This window comes from Anastrepha obliqua, chromosome 4, assembly GCF_027943255.1.
Source record: "Anastrepha obliqua isolate idAnaObli1 chromosome 4, idAnaObli1_1.0, whole genome shotgun sequence".
Lineage (NCBI taxonomy): Eukaryota > Metazoa > Arthropoda > Insecta > Diptera > Tephritidae > Anastrepha > Anastrepha obliqua.
This window is the reverse complement of record NC_072895.1, coordinates 2,381,422-2,401,535: the sequence shown is the minus strand read 5'-3', so window position 1 is coordinate 2,401,535 and position 20,114 is coordinate 2,381,422. Positions and strand designations below refer to the sequence as shown.

Genomic DNA, 20,114 nt, shown 5'->3' with positions numbered 1-20,114 from the left:
TTTTAAATGCTTTTCTACGAGATGAAAAAAAAAAAATCGTTTGTGTCAAAAATTGAAAACATGTTACCGGCATTAAAATTCGAAAACGAAAAACTGCAAAAACTATCTTCAGTTAAGAATTTTTTAAAATTTCTTTTATTGCAATTTCTTCATTTGCTTCAAAAAATGTTTCCATCAAAAGTAAGTCGTGGGAACAATTGCCATTGACGTTCCCCTTGTCAGTACCGTTAACACTAAAAAATGTTATTTTATAGTTCTTTAGTAACGACTCTTTACCAAGCTTGCAAGGTTCTTTCTTGTCGCTGAATTCTGTGTATTCGGTAAGTAAATTCAATGCTGGGATTCACTCCATCCAATTCAGGATCTACATTCAATATTCAATGTTTGGTCTCTCATCACAGAACACGTACGGCCCTACCACACGCATGGAGCTCTATCCACGTCGTCGTAACACCGAGTTTTACTATGAACCCCAGCCCATGGAAGAGTATCAGAGTCGTGTCTGCGAGCATCCCCAAGACAAACTACAGCACCAGCAACGGAGCTCGAAATACGAATTGGAGCCCATCAAGGAAGAAACGCCTAAGCTACGCATCAATCCTCCGAAGAACTCGGATATGCGCATGTTTCGCAACAGCTATTTCTCCTGATGTGATGCACTGCTGCTTTGGCCCTTCGAGTGGGTGGATTGATGTGAAGTGAGTAAGAGTGAGCTGAGTGGTCTGTATGAAATGTGGCCGTGATTTTCGTTTAAATTCTTACGCACAACTTTATTTTTGCAAAATAAAACACGATTTGAAAATGAACAAGATTTTCGAAATTTATTCATGTATGCGTATCAGTAACTTCTATTGTATGTATCTGCTGCCAATGGGTCATTGAAGGACGATTTCACAATAACACAGTCTAACAAACTAAACAACTACAAAGTACAAAATATTGTGTAGGTATGTTTTGAAATAGTCAACAGCATCTTAGTACACTTCAACGTAGTTTAATACAAAATGTAATATACCAACAATTTAACGAACGCACGAAGTATCCAACAAGTAAGCTGATCTTAAGGATCATCTAGTAAAATCTAATATTGTATATTGTATAGTGTATTTGTATGTATGTATGCATGCACGAGTTTGTCAAGTATGTGCTGATTTCTTCTAATGGCTTATTCTTGGGGGTGCTATTTATCTCAGGCAAAGTTGCTGCGAGGCGCAAGCAAAACTGTAATTAGTTTCAAACATCGCCGCCAATGGCGTGCAAATCGTGCAATACCTGAAAAGGAATTTTCCAAATATAAAAATTTTTTGAATTGATTTTCGAAATATAATTTCTTATTTACCTCCAATACGGTGGCCACACTCCAAGCCTGTGTGCGACAGGAATCATGACAGTAGGCGCCATTATCGTTTGTAAGTTCAGGCAGGCCGCGCCAGTGGGAGGTGTGCAACTCTTTGAAATGGGCGCGCAAAATCGACCTAGGAAAGAGTGAACATAAATTTTTAAGTATGGCTAAACTTCCTACCTGACGTTCTTTGCTACACTCACCATGTCTCTGCGATTGTCTCATCCAAATAACCACATTTCTTTGCAAATATTAAACGCGCGCGCAAATAGAATCCTATTGGCCAAACCCATTCAGGTCCCTGATGATAGTTAAAGCCATGCGCCACTGTGCAGTCATCGGCATCATTGGAGTTGTCGTAATTTGGACGATAGTTCCAATCATCTGGATCGAGTGTCTTCATACCGAGTGGGCCGAGCAGGTGTTCGCGTGCCTGCTCCAAGGCTTTCCAAGCGTTTTGTGGACTGAAAAGCTCCGGTGCGACCACCATAGTTATAGGGAAGTTACAACGCAACTGATAATCGGTCCAAGCTTGCGAAGCACCATACGAGTCCTTGTATATATTTTTCTTGTTCGCCATTAGGGCAGTCTCTGATTCCGTGACAAAGAAATACTTCTCGAAATTGTTTTGAATGCGATCAGCCCATTGCTTGTAGGTCCAAGTGGTGTTTTCGCCTGAAATATAAACGATAACAGAATTTATGATTTTAATTTTCTCTTTTTCTCTATACTCACCATTTGGTCCTTTGCGCTCCACTGATTTGTACTCAATAACACCCTTCTCGTTGAGCATCTGCATAAAACGTAACACCGACATTTGCAGTCCAACCAATTCAACAGCCGAGCCGTCACGCGGTGTGGCTGGACGACCACGATTTCCAGCTTTTTCCGACGAGCCCATCTTATCCATCCATGTGCCACAATTGGCAATGTTACCGCCAAACACGAAGCCCGTTTCTGGATGCACTCCAATGTTGTTGTTGAAGCCCTGATCCGTCATGTGCGCGTCAATCTCATAGCCCGCATTGCGTTCGCGATACTGCAATCCTTGGAAATGCACTTGCAATGCCTCTTGCATCACATCGATTAACTTTTGATCGAATTTACCACGTCCATGTGGCTCACTATCATCGTAGGGGAAAATGCGTGAAACCATATCGTTGAGGATATTCCTACCTTGCGGTGCTTCATTGACATATTGCTTGACGGAGTTCAGCCACCACCAGACAGCATCGCGGCAGTTAAAGCGTGGTTTCGTGCCGTTGTCCAATAAATTTGGTATGAGACCATGTCTGAGGCATTGGCCAAATCCGAGTATAATGTAGCGTGCCTCCTGGAAGCGTCCAGTCAGGTACATAATTCCGCGCAATGCAATAAAGGTATCACGGCCCCAGCAACGCATGTAGCCGGTGGAGAAGTGTGGTAACCCTACAGGAGGAAGCACGGAAATATGTAGGGTAATGAGATATGGTGACAGTAGGAAGTACTTGGATAACCTTTACATATACATATGCATATAAAGGGTCCGCCATATAACTTTACGGAATTAAAAATGCTATAAAAAAGAAACTACTCAATATTTTTCCAAACTGTTTTTTTTATTTTGAAGTACAATCCTTCCGGTTAATGAACACAACTTCATTCATATGGCTGCCTCGGCTAGCCATGCACCATCCCATACGATCGGTCCAATTTTTCAACACATTTTCGATTGTATGCGGCTGTATTTCAGCTATGACATCGCGTATGTTGGTCTTCAGTGCATCAATTGTTGCTGGTTTGTTGGCATCCTGGTGATTCACGAACACTCTCGGCCACAGCAGCAATATTTTCGGGTGAACGCACGGTTTTTGGTCGGTCACGCGTTGGTTTGTCAATAAGCAACCCAGTTTCTCTTACTTTTTTCGCACAGTAACGCACATACGCTTCATTCGGTGTTTTCTTCTTCCCATTGCCGTACGTAATTTTCGTACACATTCTGCAACATTACCATGATTTTCAAAGTAATGTCGCAATATTTCCCAGCGTTCTTTGAGCGTATACACAACCATTTTCGTTCAGCGGAAGAATAAAACTAATTTTCTGTTAAATCAGATGACAGCTAAGTGTTACCATTCTTCAAATAATACCTAGTTCAAATCCGTAACGATAGATGGCGGGTCCTGTATATAATTGGTGCATACACCCTTTTTTGGGTGTTTGCCCGAGCTTCTTCTCCTATTTGTGGTGCGCATCTTGATTTTTTTCCACAAATGAAGGGCAGGCAGCTGATTTTTTATGAGGAGCTTTTTCATGGCAGAAATACACTCGGAGGTTTGCCATTGACTGCCGAGGGGCGACCTATACTTGGATAAAATAATATAATCGCGATATTTTGAGCAGTTTTAAAAAATTTTCTTTTGGGTTTTTTTACGTTTTATAAAAATATAGTTCATTCTACAAAATTTTAAATTTTTAAACACACTTTGTACCATTTTTATAGGCTATTAAATTTTAGTTTAATATTGCAAGTTTAAATTCTCGTTGCTTAGTGATAATTTTTTCCCCTGCCAATGCTCGGCATTTTCTCACGATTCTATTATTTTGTCCATAAGTACTCGTATATGTGCATGTATATGTGACAAATTTACCTGCTGAAAGAGTAACGCATGTCTCCGGCGGTTGAGGTGTTACAGCTGGACTAAGTGGCGGCAAATTAGCCGACTTGCAAGCCGACAAGAACTGCAGCGTCGCCAAAGCAAGTGTTTGTGGGAAGTTGTGGCCGTCACGAATAAATCTAAATTTCAAGAAAAAGAGTTATTTCAGTACGGGAACAAATTGTAGCACTTTTTTTATATTTAAAGGAAATGGGGAACTGAAGGACGCTGAAACCTTCAGCTGTTGTTGAAATACCACATGATAAACTCGTCTGCCATGTCTCAGCTCATGTCAGCTCAGTCCCCTTTGAAAGTAAAACAAATAAACCAAAAATAACTGTGTTTCCATTTGAGCTGCGCTTTAAGTTTATTTGATTGGTATGCATGAAAATTTGCGTTTTTCGAACCTTGGTTGGTTTTACAAAAAAAACAAGAAATGTTTCCGCTTCCTAGTTCCTATCATATAAATATTACAAAAGAATATTACATTTTACTTACTCTGGCATCAGTTGGTAGGCGCGCCCAACGAGAGCTTCGTATAGACCACTCAAAATGGCGTCAAAATAGCAAGGAATGAGGTAGCGTGGTATGTTCTTCAGAGGTTCAAATGTAGCTTTCAACCACTTCGACAGCACCTTGGTGCCCTCGCGATGACTCAGGCGGTCAGCCACATAATCTATGGCAATCAAGAAGAAATCATCAAATAAAGCAATCGGAAATGCGGTCAGTTCAACTACTACACACCCAACATCCAATTCCCATCTCGCAAATTATTACAAAGGGGATGTCCCAGATCATTGCGAGGCGATATTTCAGTTAGTATGGAGATAAAGCCCTGCAAACCGCAGTAAACTATGCGACCATAATTTGGGATATCATAGGTTGCACCGCCATAGCCATGGTCCCGTTCCTCTTCGTCACAGGTAAAAAGTGCGCGGTTCAAGTCTACCAAGTCTAGCTTGCCAATAATTTCACGCAACTCATCGTACATCGGCCCACTTTCATATTGCAATGAAATGACGAGTTTTTGAAGATGTTCAGCGTGTGGCTTGTTTGGGTTATGCAGGGATACTCTACAAAGTCAAGTAACAAAGTAAACGTTTGCGCTCTTTTTTCGTTTTTTTTTAACAAAAGTTACCTGACAGCAACTATTGAACCTGGATAGAGGTTTTCGAAATCCAGTTGTGTAATATTACCGTCAATATATGGAGTAGCTCGGAAAATTTTCGACTTGTTTAAGGGTATATGTTCGCGCAAATTCAGTTGGAATTGTGAGAAACCTTTGATGTAATTCGGATCCTTCTTGAAGGGTCCCGGCCGATCGTATGGTTTGTCACTTTTCATTGAAATATCAGCTTCTAGTATAATTTCGTTTAGTGTGCCCTCGAAGCGCAGCGAACGCACCCCGGTAGGTCCGGCGTTAGGATGTGGATAGCCGAAAGCGGTGTGTGCAACGAGTATGACACTCTCGTGTGTGGTTGGGGAATGACGTGTTACAGCGACAATATTCGGGTCCATCTGATCGACGTACACTTGATTGAAATCCTCTTCGGCGAGTTGGCCATGCAGCAAGTTCAGGGCACGTTTGGCGGCAATAATACCAGTATTGAAATCAACGTTCTTGCCCCACTCTTGGTATTGACGCTCCTCGTCGACGACGTGGATCTGTTAGGAGATTGTTGTTAGAATTGGTGAGGTATATATTCATTAGTTTTTACTTACGTGATGCGGCACAAGTTCGTCATAGCCTCGGTTGCTGCCAGTGGCGCAACATGCCATCGATACCAATGCTGATGAGGGTAATAAATCGTAAACGGAACGCTTTTCCACTGGCGATGGATTGTCATGCGTTTGGTCCATAAACAGCGCATGTGCTATGCTGGGCGCTAAATCACGCTTCGGATTGACATAGAAAGCACCCACTGGCTCACCGCCAAAGCGATAAACCAGGCGACCTTCCTCATGTGAGTCCCAGGCAGACAAAGCTTCACGTATTAAGGAAGTAATGCCCAAACGATTCACGAATGCATTGTCTGTGGCATCTGAGTTGGTAAATAACTCAGCTACCACATATAAGTCTTGGTTAACAGCTCTTGCGGCATCCAACAAATATTCGGCAACATGAATTGGTGTTGAATGGCAATTGTCCAACCGCACACCATCAAAAATTTTAGCAGTGGTTACCACATACTCGGTCATATGTTTCCACAAGTAAGGACTATCTTCGGGTTTCTTGCCGTAGCGCAATTTTACGCTGTCGCCCCAAGCAATCAGCTCCCGCTTTAAGTACACATTTCCACGCCCAGGCTGTTCCTCGGCAAAGTCGCGCAATGGATCACTAGAGCCCATAACCCAGCCGTTGTGTGCTTGGAAGAACCTACCTAAATCTCCATACATGCCTTGCTCGATTTCTTTGAGGCTCTTGCCGATAGCCTTTATTTGCGTGAAATATTGCATGAAGAGAGGATGGTTCTCGGTAATATCACGCACCTTAGGACCACCTTCCTGTACGCGCTCATACCGTACACCTGCCAAACAATTTTCGATTGCATAGCCAAGATAACCTTGGATCTCCGCACGCACTTCCTCATTAAGCGTTTCCAAGCGGTGACGCAAGGTCTCGGCGCACTTACGGAAGCGTGATTCTTCATCGAAGCAATCACCATGAAATGCATTAAAAATCTCCAGTGCCAAATTCAAATCAATAGTGGCGCCCAAGCGATGGTACTGTGGATCTGTAATCAATTGTATCTCATTGAAACGCGACTCATCGGCTACATGTTTCGGCGGTACACGAGTGCGCACTAAGGCCATAAATTCGTCCACATATTTGACGATATTGCATTGAAAGAGCTCATGAATATTTACTTTAGGCAAATACACATTATGCAACTGATATTTAAGTGCCTGTAAGTGCTCCTCCCGGTCAATTACTGCTGGAACGCCCACGTTTTCCAAATATCCAGCCGCCACATCTTGGCTACAATTGGCAAGTAAAGCGTCGAACAAAAAGGCGGGACGCAGATAAGGACTGGTTGCGCAGTTGTAAGTAACTTCGGGATGTTCGCGTACCCAATCAGATTCGTTGGCAGTGTGATTTAGTACAATATCGCAAATGGAAGCGATCTATGTTCACAAACGCAAAAAGAGGTAGAGAAAAATCAGGCTGTCTGAATCAATTATTTTATCTTAAACTTACACCCCATTCTTGACGACACTTCTTAATGACCTTCTCCACGTCATCAAAACCGATGGTTCCACCTTTTTTGGCGGCAAAGTTTGGATTAACTTTCAGTTGATCGCGCAGTGAGTAAGCCGAACGAGAACCACCAAGCTCCTGAATTGGTGTGAAGTGTATGACGTTATAGCCCGACTCTTTGGCCACACGCAATTTCGACTCCCAGGTGCTAATGGGGCCCAATAGCTTTGTGATAACCGTCTGGCAGCGCACCGAATTCAGCGGTATAATTTTTTGTGAGCCGGGTGGGCCCACATGAAGGGTGGGTTCTACTTGTACGTAAAGTGAGCCGTCAGGCTCCGAACGAGTACTGTGAGTGAGTGAAAAAAATAAGGAATTTGTTTTAAGTGTTGAAGGGCTTTTATGAACTAAAGCTTTTCCGATCAGTGTGTTGCTCAAACTGTGAGTCAAGCCAATAATTAATCACATCAACCAAACTTTTGGATAGTGAATTTTTTACCTACCTCTCCTTGTATTGGAACCAGAAGCGGAAGGTGCCTGATAGATTCATTTTCACTTGGCTGAAAATGTCGGTATCTACAACATGGGCATATTTATTCAAGTTGGTTGTGAATGGTTTCCCGTTACGTGAATGCCAATCCAATATACGGTATTCGGTGCGAACAAACTTTTTACCTTCAAATAAAATAAAAAACCTTTTGCGTTTAGATCAACTATTAATTCAATATGAAACATACCCTCGGCCGGGTAATTGGTGTATAAAATAATTTCGCGACCCAACAGTGAGGCATCGCCATGTACACGTAAAGTGGAGCCCCGTTTGATTCTATAAAGAACACTTTCGGCATTTGTACCCTCAGCGATAGGTACGCTGTGTATATCAGACGATTTCATCATTTCAAGCGCTTTCGGCTCTTCCGCCTCTAATTGATGCAAGTTTAGCTTTTGTAATATGGTCTTGTCAACTTTTACTTGTACGTGTGAGTCTTTTTGAGTTTCTACTTTGTGAGTGTTTGAATTCAAATCCGTTTCTTTCGAGTTTGATTGCTCGGAAGAAATTTGAGTGAAATCGGGTTTTTGTTCGTCTGCTACTGATTTTGCCTTAACCTCGGCAGTTTCTGATGACTTTAAGCTAATTTCTTTTGAATTAGTCTTTTGTATGCAATTTTCTGGTTCTTGACGTTTGCTGTTATTTTCTGCTGCAATTCGAGTGTCTTCCTCGGAGCTTGATATTATTATATCAGGCTTAGATTTTTGCTTGTCTCCCCCGTCTTTTTGTTTGAATAGATTTATATTCTGGGTATGATCTTTTTGCGTCGAGGTTGGCGACTTTTTTGAATTAGAGCCCTAAAATAGAGGTAGAATTTAATCTTCAACGCTCAGAGCATATCGATCACAAAAAGCTGCACAGATAAGCTGGATTAATATACACACGTACATACATATGCAAGATACGATCAACTAAAGATATTTAAAAGTACTTGCATTTTTTATGAGAAATTTACAGCGATTTTTAGCCACTGCACAAAGTTAAAAACTGATTTAACTGTAGTAAAACGCACACATTTGCCTTTGCTTAATTTAGGTGTTATTTATAAGGAAACATACATACATATACGAGTACGTCGTAAACAGGACACGATATAAATACAATGCATATCCTCACATAGCTTATAGGACTAAGAAAATAAGCATTTCCTTAATTTAACTCGCTCAACGGACTCACAAGAAGCATTTGGTTAAATCTTTGTATGCGTAGGCCATTCTGTTTTAAATCTGTTAAGCCCATATGAAAGCAAATGATTACTCATTTTTAAATTTGTGATTAATTTTGATAAACTATTTTTCTTTTGTTACTTAATAAATTTTTTTCAGTTCGTGCATGAGGTTAGTTTTTAATATATTATAGTATTTAAGTACTTTTTTAGTATTGCAACAAATGAAACTATCTATCGCTTAATAAGCTATCCAACATTTCAATACGTTTTTACTGCTCTAAAGGTGATTTTTTTGAAGAACGAATCATTTACATTGGTCCATTCTATAATATCTTCAAATTTTTGAGACGGATCACTTGTGAAATCTCTTCCTACCACCGGTATTCGTATTCAGATAGTAAAGCGAGCGACTTGACATTTCAGCTGCTAACTTCACTGTTTCTATATATCGGGTGTTTTTTAACTGCATGAGAGCTAGCGATATCGGTAACTATGGTTTGACAGCTGAGAATGGAAACTGTTTTGACATTTCTGTACAGTAAGGTTTGGCAAGTCATCATCAAGTTGTTTAACGTCAGAACAACGCTTCCAAATTGTGGAAAAACAAACCTTTACCCGAAGTTCATACAGCGAAGTGTCGATTCCTCGCCATTCTCTACTTGTTGGCCTTTGTACTTCGACTATGCGGAAAATTTTAAAAGGATCTTGGTTTACGTGCCTATAAAATACAGCTCGTGCAAGAATTAAAGCCAAATGACTATGCCTATTGAATGGACTAATTTAGATTTATTATTCACATTTATTGGAAAAAGTAGTAGAAATTGTAAATTGTAAAATTGCACTGATCATCGATCACTCGTAGCCGCAGTGAATATATGCCGAATATCACATTCAAAAAATAGATGCCATGAAATTATCTAACAGATTATAATAAAAAAAATCGATCTAATAATATTTATGTTATGTATTATTATATTAAGTTTCCAAGCTCTTAAAAACACCCTCTACATATGTGCATACTATATATAAGTATATCTATAACAGGAATTAAGTTTCCCTCTACTTTTACCCTACTTTTTACAAACATCATTTCTCTTTTGAAATCAGCCTTCTGAAAGTTGCTGGAACTGCCCTTAACATTCGCTCGTGAAAATCTAATCGACGTAAAAGAAAATTTCCTTCTCGAAAAACTAGTATTAGATTTATGTAGCGAACGCAACCATATTTCATGACGAAATTAAAGTTGAAACTAAAAAAATACATATTAATTGCAATTGTTGTCCAAGCTTCAGCAAGAGCTTTCGTCTATGACGAAATATTTTTACACACCCGTGGAGTTCGAAAGAATATTTAGGAAATAGGAAGGATAGGAATATAAAGGGTTTTCCAATAACAGGTGTTATTTCTTATGGCCCGCTATTTCGGTAAGATGTCACTCTTGTAGCTGGCTTTTTTTTGATATTTGACAAGTAGAAACTACGCCATTAATATAAATGGAACGATTCACGCTTAAACAACGCATTTTAATTATTAAAATTCACTTTAAAAATTGTGAAAATTTGGCAGAGACGGTTCGTAAAACTCGAAATTTGGGTCATCGTGAAGCACCTTGTCGGACCGCAATTCAGAACTTGGTGAAAAAATTCGAGCTGTTGGGACAAATTAGTGATGTGAAGAATAAAACCCGTGCACATCGCTCAAGAACAGCCGGAAATATTACTGTTGTAGTCGAAAGTGTTGAAGAAAACCCAGGTTTGTCCATTTCTCATCATTCTTTGGCATTCCACAAACGTCATTACACCGTATTTTGCAGAAAGAGTTGGCTCTTAAGGCTTATAAAGTCCAGTTAACACAAAAACTCAAGCCGGCCGATCATCAACAACGTCGTGTGTTTGCTGATTGGGTCGTTGAAGTGCATGAAAATGATCCGGGATTCAATCGAAAAATCATCTTGAATGATGAGGCCCATTCCCACCTCGGTGACTTAGTCAACAAGCAAAATTGTCGGATGTGGAGCTCAGAAAATCCAAGAGTTCTTGTTAAAAAGCCTCTCTATCCTCAACGTGCGACTGTTTGGTGCGGTTTATGGTCCGGCGGAGTCATTGCACCTTACTTTTTCGAAAATGAAGCTGGAGCAACAGTTACGGTGAATGGAGAGAGATGATTAACGATTGTTTATGGCCGGAATTGGATGGTATTGATCTGGACAACATTTATTTTCAACAAGTGCCACACAAGCAACGAAACCATTGATCTTTTATCAAAATCACACCTCTTATTAGAAAACCCTTTATAATAACGAATCATTTGTAGATCGATATTAAGACCGAAATATATGAATATGATAACAATTTGGAATGCAGTTTTTTGGCTACATAAAATACCACTCGTTTGTTGAAAAAACGTCATAACTCAAAAAATCAAAAATTCCGGAAAACGCCTTAAAAATTGTCAATTTACTTTGCCTTCCTAAGTATAAGCAAAGATATATTTTCATATAATACTGTAATTGATGTATTAATGTATTTTAAATACTTATATCTCGAATTAAATTGAATTTAGATCAGTTACTGTGGCAAAAATGTTCCTCGCTGCATTGTATACTCCTTTCTGCTAAATGAAACACCCTTTAGTTAAGTGTTCTTTAGTAAATGAATAGTAAAACATATGTACATTATATGAAATAACTCTTGGATACATGCATACATACATACTATATACGCAATTAGTGTCACTGAAAATCGTGCAGCTGTTTTTCGCAAAGTTTTTAAAGTTCACTCCTTTCGGTTAATTTATTATAATATAATTTAATTTATTATAATTATGCACGAATTTAATTTATTATAATTATATACAGAAACAGTTTCAATCAAATTCCAAATTTAATAAAATTGGGAAAATTTCGTCCCCTTAGTATTAAAATAGCCTATAAATTTTTTGATGTTTTGAGAAAATGAATTTCAAACTTTTTGTCGAAAGTAGCTCTCACTCAAATCTCGTTATGTCTGTAAATATTTATTATTTTTTGACTGACGTTTTGACCCACTTTGTGGAACTAGAATTTGACAAAATTTTGACCACATATAAAATCGACGATGGAGAATCCAAAAACTCAATAAAAAAATAATAGCCTATGAGCACATAGGCTATTGTTATACTAAGGGGACGATTTTATAAAAATTTCATAACAATTTTGATCAGATTTAAAAAAAAATATATAATAAAATAAATAATTTGTTTAACTGGCTCCTGCTTATAAATTGTAAATTCACCAATCATTTCACTTGTTTGAAATACGAAAAAAATGGACAAACATACGGTTGATTCAAAGTGGATTATACACTATAATTGAATTTCTTAGAATCACTACTCAAAGTAGTTTTTACAAAGTGTTAAAAGTAATTTCTTGAAACTTTATAACTTTACAAATTGTCACATTTAGCAGCAATGTTAGGTTAGATTTCGTCTTATGCATAGAGACCACAAACCTTCGGGTATCTGTGGAATTGCTACACATGCCGTTTGCTATCTTGCTTCGTTTTTAGAAATTTGGAAAACGTCAGGAATTTATCGGGTACTTTATACGAATACACTTTATACGAATACATAAATAAATGAAGTTTCGTTCACTTGAGTTTTTAGTCAGCCCCTTGAGTTTAAGAGCAGCCAGTAATGAAACCAATTTCGAAATCTCAGTGAAATTTGCAGTTAATAGTTTTTCGCTTAAGATGGACAAAGAACGTGCGCCTACTGAGGCTGCAGGCCTGTCAATAAAGTACCAGTGTACCTGTTGTCCCACTAATCTCCCGAGAGGATACGCGAATGAGTTGTACCGAAAATGGTGATGCTGTAAATTCAAAATATAAACGAATACAAATTTATTCTGTGGATTTTTGTCGAAATGGTCCATTGAGTCAGTTAGAAAATTCTTTATTAGTTTTTGCTTGTACAAAGGGTTCTTATACCCATACTCACACAAGCTGCATGTATGTATGTATGTATGTGAATTTCATCAATTTATCCAATTATGTTTTTGATTAACCAAATATCATTAATTTCACACACACACACGCAAACTGGGCTCAAGAGCATTTGGGACGAATTTCAATGTCACACGAAGTAGGGGAATGATTTTGAAATCGATCGTTCTATTCGTCTCCAGATTGCGGCACAGTTGCCGTCGTTGCTGACGCGTTTACAATTTGCGGTTTTACTATGTACAGGCATATGCACATATGATACTATGTGCATATGTATGTATGTATTATTTGAACACTTGCTATATTATTGGCATAGGCGCCACCTTTGGTTAGCGCAGCGCACCGTTGATGTTGTAATTGTGGTTGAGGAATATTTTCGAAATATATACATACATACATATGTACAAGTATAGGAACAGCTTCAAATTGTATGAAATTGTACTAGTAAATATGTATGTCAATTTAGAATTTTTCAAATCCTACCACAGCTTTTACCCAAAAACGCTAGTCACTTGTCAGGTGTCCTGCGATGATTTTAAAATTTGTTTCGATGCTCGAATCTAACTGATTATCGTCGAATAAAAATGTTGTCTTATAACTGCATGTGCGACACACAAATGTTTGTATTATAGCTTCAAATTAATCTACTACCCAAATATTACATACATTTGCACACATACACATATGCACGTACATACATTAATTTAGCGATTTTGCATACAATCTTATCAGTAGAGGGAATGCAATGCATATAAAAGCAATTAAACGGTTCCGATTAAATGCCACATTGAAGATTAGACATCCATTACATATAGGACAGACGCGGCTCCACCAAAAAAGCACAACACCAACTAGTTCGGAACCAACATTTATGGACTGCGATCGTTTTGGACACACTATACAACTTTCACGCAACCCCAACATTATTCCCAATTACCAAATATTTTATTTACTTTTATTTAATTTTTGCTTCTTCACATACCTCACCACCGGCAACATTTTTGTTCGTTTTTTGCTTGTTTTTATTACTACTTAGAGCATTTCCCATTTTTTCACTTGGAATTGCATTCAACACACCCGCAAGACCGACGTCCGTAACTGTTTCTGTCACCGGTACGGCGGGCAATTGCTGTTCTTGGTCGCTTTTAGGATCGGCAACCGCATTTCGTTGGCACTTCGTATCCAAGCTGGGTGTCACTGTCGCCGCCTTCGCCTCCGTTCCCGCCTCACCTTTTTCTATACTTTGATTTCCATCGCTCTCGCTAGCATTGCCACTGTCACCGACGCCAACTTCCGATTCTGTCGCAGAGTTTGACTCATTGGCGTCCTCCGCAGCACCGCAGGCCCATTTAATGCGCTGTTTAACGCTATTGTTTTCGATGCCATTGGCGATAGCGCCTGCGTCGACCTCAGCATCAATATGACGATCGGTAGTTAATTTTGAGTAGAAATCGACGATCCATTGTACAAATTGCAAATTTAACACTGCCTGCAGCATTGTACTCAGCTGCCGCTGAAGGTTAGCAAAAAAGCGCCCAAAACCGTCCATCCTGGCTTTCACTCGTACTATTTATAGGTACGTATATGTTTTTAACACTTTAATCTCTAAAACTTGATAGAATTTTGCGAAATACCGTTCGTTGTGACTCGACGTTGATGTGCTTACTAACTAAATGAGTGTCGAAATTCAAATTTTGAGCTGGTTATTTTCATAAAAAAGAGCATTCGCAAATACAGGGTATGGTGTATAGATGTGTGCATAAATAGGTAATGCGAAGACTCACTACAGGATTACTTATATTCCTTTTTTTAATTTTATTTTTTATAAGTATGCGTGCGCACTAAGTCACAAACTTGAAGCGAAAAGAAAGAAGTATAGAGTGAACAAAACTAACTGATTAGTAAGGTCTACTTTAGTATTTTATTCCTAATGGTAAAAAATCCATGTTCGCTACAGATAATGATCAGTAATGAAGCTAACAGTGGACACACTCACAAAATTTAAATTACATATCAATATTTATTAGCATAGGGAGAGGTAATGACCAATAAGGAGCAACGCCGACGGGATGTTAATTTCCAACTAGTTGCGCAAATGGAACATTTTAATTTATTGTGGGATTTAGAAATAAAAGAAGCTCATGCTTTACAAGTTTTCGAAGCCACTAATACAAATGACTTAGTTTTTGCGTTTCCACGACAGTCGGTTCTAAGTTACCGAAACGACCCGGATTTATATCCGGCCAAGGACTGTCACTCCAGCAGCATTTCCCGTATGTAAGTATGGGGAATGTTTATGCTGCTACAACAACAACTTAGTTTTTGCGGTAGGGTGTCAAGCTTTTAGATATTTAGTTATTTACCTAAGTTCTGCGGTTTGCATAAAAGCATATTGTAGTGGCGGACAGTGGTTCCGGTTTGTGTTGTTAATAGAAATATCATCCTGACAGTTTATTTATATACGTAGCTATTAACTCTATCTACATATTCTACTAGAACTCATATATATCAAAGTCTGCAGATCGGAGCTGTTTAGACTATATAAATTCTGAAAGTGTTGTTACTTGCCAACAGCACGGATCACCTAAATGATTCTTAGTCATATTTCGGAAGAACTCATTGTTATCTAAACAAGGCATGCTCAAAGAGAACCTCTCGCGCTATTATCGATATGTAGAGATCTGTTCTAGGAAATACACCTGTTGAGTCGAAGGGGTTGGTGCGTGACTACCATTCGGAATTCGGAGAGAACGTAGGTTCGAATCTCGGTGAAACACCAAAATGAAGAAAAAGTTCCAATAACGGTCGCCCCTTGGCGGGCAATAACAAACCTCCGAGTGTATTTCTGACACGAAAAAGCTCCTCATACAAAATATCACCACTTCTGGGTGTTTGGCCGAGCTCCTCCTCCTATGTATATATAATCTAAACCATTTTCACTTTAAACATTGATGGAATTTAATTTGGAAACTATTAAACTAACAACATACAGATATATGCATGCAGAATATAATGTTTAACCCTAGAGGAGTAATGTTAGTTGATTCGATCGCACAGTTTTTCTTTCCCGATCACTTTCATACATGGTGTAACTTCACTGGGTAAAACTTTTATTTTAATATACATATGTACTTAGAAAAAATGAAACTTTTGTTGAGGATTGCTGGCTAAGAACTGAAAAAATCAGTGCTAAATGCTAGTCGAACTCGACTTAATTACATAAAAAATAGCATTAGCAACTCTTAAACGTTTCTTTCAAAACGAATTAAATGAAACCTGCTGAGCGTTTCCCAATTTTTCGTATGGGGCAATTATCCCACATATCTTTGGATTTTTGAATAGAAAAAATAAAGGATTTCAATTAAGATTCGCAAGCTGTGACCAAGAACTAGTTTTATCTTCAAGGGTTACACAATTTTCAAATCCAAAAGGCAAAGGAAGCAATGTGGCTTCATAGATAAAAATTGATAAGGCGACTTTGGTTGTGATGTCAAACGTGAACAGATGCAATCATCGTTTATTGATTGCTTAAGGGAGATTTGGAGTGTTTTATAGCACCCTAATAAATAGTTATATGAACGATTATTCATGAAATTTAAGTTACCAGTTCAACCTTATTGGAAAGAGAAAATAATCGAGTAAATACATATCCGTTTCGAAATTTTGTATGCTTCTAATTTTTGTTGTTTATTGAGACTAATTCTAAAAAAATATTCAATTATTGCATCATACACCCTATACTGCGAATTGGAGTACAAGTACTAATGCACTTAAACCAATGACCTTTCCATTGAACTTGAGAATTAAAAGTGACGTCATATACCTCTCTGCTTCAAAGCTAACCCAACATTTGAGAGCGTGCCAAGTGCAACAGCGTAAAATCATACTTACGTATGTTTGTACTTGCATATCGGATATGTACTTATATATCGCCTGTTATTAACAACAACAGCAAGTTGAGCAGCACACGACTTGGCTCGATTTGAGTTCATACATATCTATATGGGTATGTATATATATAAGTATGTAAATAACTGCATAGACAGAGGTGAGTTTGTTTGTGTTTATTATCAAAAACGTGCAGCGCTTTCACTTTCTCTTGGAAACGTCACTGAGAGTGGGTATATGTGCACATACATATATATATATATGCAAGACGTATGTTGACCCACCGAAGGCGTGTCTGCCTGGTGCATACTTTTTGTTTCCCCCATTATCTATAGTGATATTCGTATACATAAACATACACAGATATGCAGTGTGATTTAAATGGTGGGCATCTACATTCGAAGCAAAAGCGAGTGAGTTTGTTCCCACTTAAATGAAAACAAATGTTTTATAACAATTCATTAATGCACAAAAAGTCAAATTTCGATTTCGTATGTGCGAGACTGTAGACTCGTTGTTTTCTCGGAAATTTCATCTCGGAAGAACGAGAGATCATCGGGTGTTTTTTTAAGCGCTTGAGAACTTAAAATGATAATATAAAATAGAAATATTGTTAGAATGAATTTTTTGTTTTTTATGATAATATAATCTGGTAGATAATTTCATGTCATTTATTTCCTGAATATGATTTCCGGTATATGTCCACCGCGGCTACGAGTTACATGGCTCATTCAATCAACCCAATTTTTTACCACTTTTTCTAATAACTCTGAATAATAAATCTTAATGAGTCCAATCAGCAAAAATGGTTATTTGGCTTCAAAGCTTGAACGAGCAGTATTTTATAGGCTTAGATAGTTTAGCCAATACTCTTACGTTGAATTTTCAGGGCAGAAGCCAACAAGTTGAGAACGACGACGATCGGCGTTTCGGCGCCTTCTTCAAAACTTCGCTCAAGGAACTTCGCGAACAGTTTTTTTTTTTTCAAAGCAAATTTCCACAATTTTGAAGCATTGTTCTGACGTTAAATGATTCATGATCACTTACCAAACCATTCAGTAAGGAAATGTCATCACAGTTTACCGTTTTCAGCTGTCAAACATAGTTGTCGATATCGATAGTTCTCATGCAGCTCAAAAAATACCCGATGTAATTTAGAATTTCCCTATCAAATGCATTGGATGGGCAAATATACTTTGAGGAATTTTTTTTCTTGACCTTGAGGCTTAAAAAAAGTAGGTACAATATATTTTATCCAAATTATTTTTCTTCGCAAGCTACGACTTGTTTTCATCTTTAAGGGAGCGTATGAATTCCATCCCAATAACATTGCAGACCTTTTGAGGCCTAGAACGTGTCGATTCAATTTATGATAGCTTTAACTGAAGTGAAGTGTACGTACATATCCCATTCTTGGCGGAACAAAGTAGTCCAAAATAACTGTAATTATGACAAAGAACGTGGCTATGTACATACATACGTTTCTCTTAAATAAGATTGTAGACCCAAAGCGTAGATATCATGCTTAACTATGGGTGGAATTTAAAATCTAAGAAAAATGAATGAATACTGCAATGAAGTTGCATATATCTAAATTTTCATCAGGATTTCTGGAAAACGGTTGTAGATACAGAAAACGTGACTTCAATAGCTTTATTATGATTTATTTTTTTTTTTTTAAGACATCAACCCATTTTCGCAAATTACTTTTCGCAGAAGTACTTAGATACCCACTTTTAAATCAGGATACCTGTGTGCCCTTGGTGAGTAATGCTCTCATGTGAGGAAACTACTTCATTGGGGTTTAGTGACATACATATGTACATACATACAAACATGCGTACATATATATATTATGTTAGCCTTTGCAAACTGCAAACTTTTTGTAAAATGCAATTGAGGGAGAGATATGTGAAACACCAGCTTTTAGTGCAAATACAGTTAAAAAAAGAGTTGACAATTCACAAATTTTAATCAATCCATTTTTCTATTTGTTGCGAAAACATTTGCTCCGAAGTTCCTATTATGTGATCTCATACCACTCGCAAAAAAAAATCTTTCCGTATCAAAATGAAATTCCTTGTCGATTAGAAAACGCTTTATGGCAACGTTGCCCTTCTTTCGATATAGAATACTAAGCTTATTGCAAGTAATTCGAATTAAGCTTGATTTCCGACTGCCTGGAACGCCCAGTTTATCAGCACTTGGGGTGCCTTTTCTCGCACTCATTTGATTAGTTTCACTTTGCTTTTTTTCTGTTTTTTTTTTTGGTATTTTCAAAACGTTGAGTTCATTTGGTCAAAAACATGTGCAATATATTGTACACACATACATATATGTGTGTGTAGATGTACGTAAATAGGTATGTATGCATATTTAAATCGCTTGCAGCATTTAAACGAAAAGCAAATTAGACAAAACAAAAAACGCTCGTATATTTATTTAGTTAATTTTAATATAAATGATTTATTTTCTTTTAAGATTTATAAATAGAAAACATTGTTTTGCCAAATAAGCATTTTTCTAACTATTTTTAATCGCAAATAAATAGCACTGCACTTTTCTGATGTGATGAAAATTTATGTATTGTACACATATTTCACAAAATTTATCACATTTCGCACTATGAATTTTTTTAGTTTTAAAATATTAAAAAAACAAACAAAAAAATTTTTCTCGCCCTACAGTTTATTTCTGTCTTTACAATCAGAAGTGTTTATGCAATCCACTCATCCAATTAAAGAGCAAGCAATAACTTAAGTATTCCTGATTTTTTTTATATAAAATACGTATGCAAGTGAAACGATTACTTTACCCAAAAAAATTTGTGACTTAACTGATTTGTGTTGGCTAGCACAGCGGCGAAAAACTGCCTGTGCGTACTACAATAAAATTACTCAGTAAAAATTCACAACTTCAAGGTGACCTCTTTGAATAGAACCGCACAGCTGATAGCTGATTACCTCCGACTGTTTGACTGTTGTCTGCCTGCCTGGTGGCGCTGCAATCGCTGTTGATGGTGCTGGTGGGGCGTTCGCCCGTTGGCTACTCGATTGTTGTTTTAGCTTTGCTATAGCACGAGTATAACAACAACTTGCTCTCCCATCTGTGTGTACATACAATTATGGTGTACACACACACACATACATATATAATGTGTAGTCTTGTTGATGGAATACGAAAAGCCGGTCTTTCATTTTATTTAATGGTAGTTTGTTTACATCGGCAAGGTGAGTGTGTGGGTTTGCCGGCAACGAATATATTTATACTTGTTTATACACAGATGCTGAGCATTTCAGCTGAACGAATGTATTTCGTTCGACTTTGATGAGAGGCCGATTGCAACTGATT

The 20,114-nt window shown here is 37.9% G+C and overlaps 2 protein-coding genes across 2 annotated transcripts; one reads left to right on the top strand and one right to left on the bottom strand.

The window, feature by feature from the left end:
* On the top strand, positions 1-824 carry LOC129246159 (uncharacterized). Its single transcript, XM_054884730.1, has 3 exons — positions 1-180; positions 255-320; positions 402-824. Exons 1-3 carry the CDS (start codon positions 7-9, stop codon positions 648-650), a joined length of 489 nt encoding a protein of 162 aa, XP_054740705.1. The 5' UTR covers positions 1-6; the 3' UTR covers positions 651-824.
* LOC129246158 (glycogen debranching enzyme) lies at positions 795-19,758 on the bottom strand. Its single transcript, XM_054884729.1, has 14 exons — positions 19,579-19,758; positions 13,858-14,544; positions 7,915-8,524; positions 7,681-7,852; positions 7,178-7,526; positions 5,701-7,104; positions 5,117-5,643; positions 4,723-5,051; positions 4,477-4,654; positions 3,973-4,118; positions 2,078-2,770; positions 1,546-2,017; positions 1,340-1,475; positions 795-1,272 (listed from the first exon to the last, which is right to left on the bottom strand). The coding sequence occupies exons 2-14, from the start codon at positions 14,422-14,424 to the stop codon at positions 1,234-1,236; spliced, it is 5,622 nt and encodes a 1,873-aa protein (XP_054740704.1). The 5' UTR covers positions 14,425-14,544; positions 19,579-19,758; the 3' UTR covers positions 795-1,233.
* Positions 19,759-20,114: the final 356 nt, after the last annotated feature.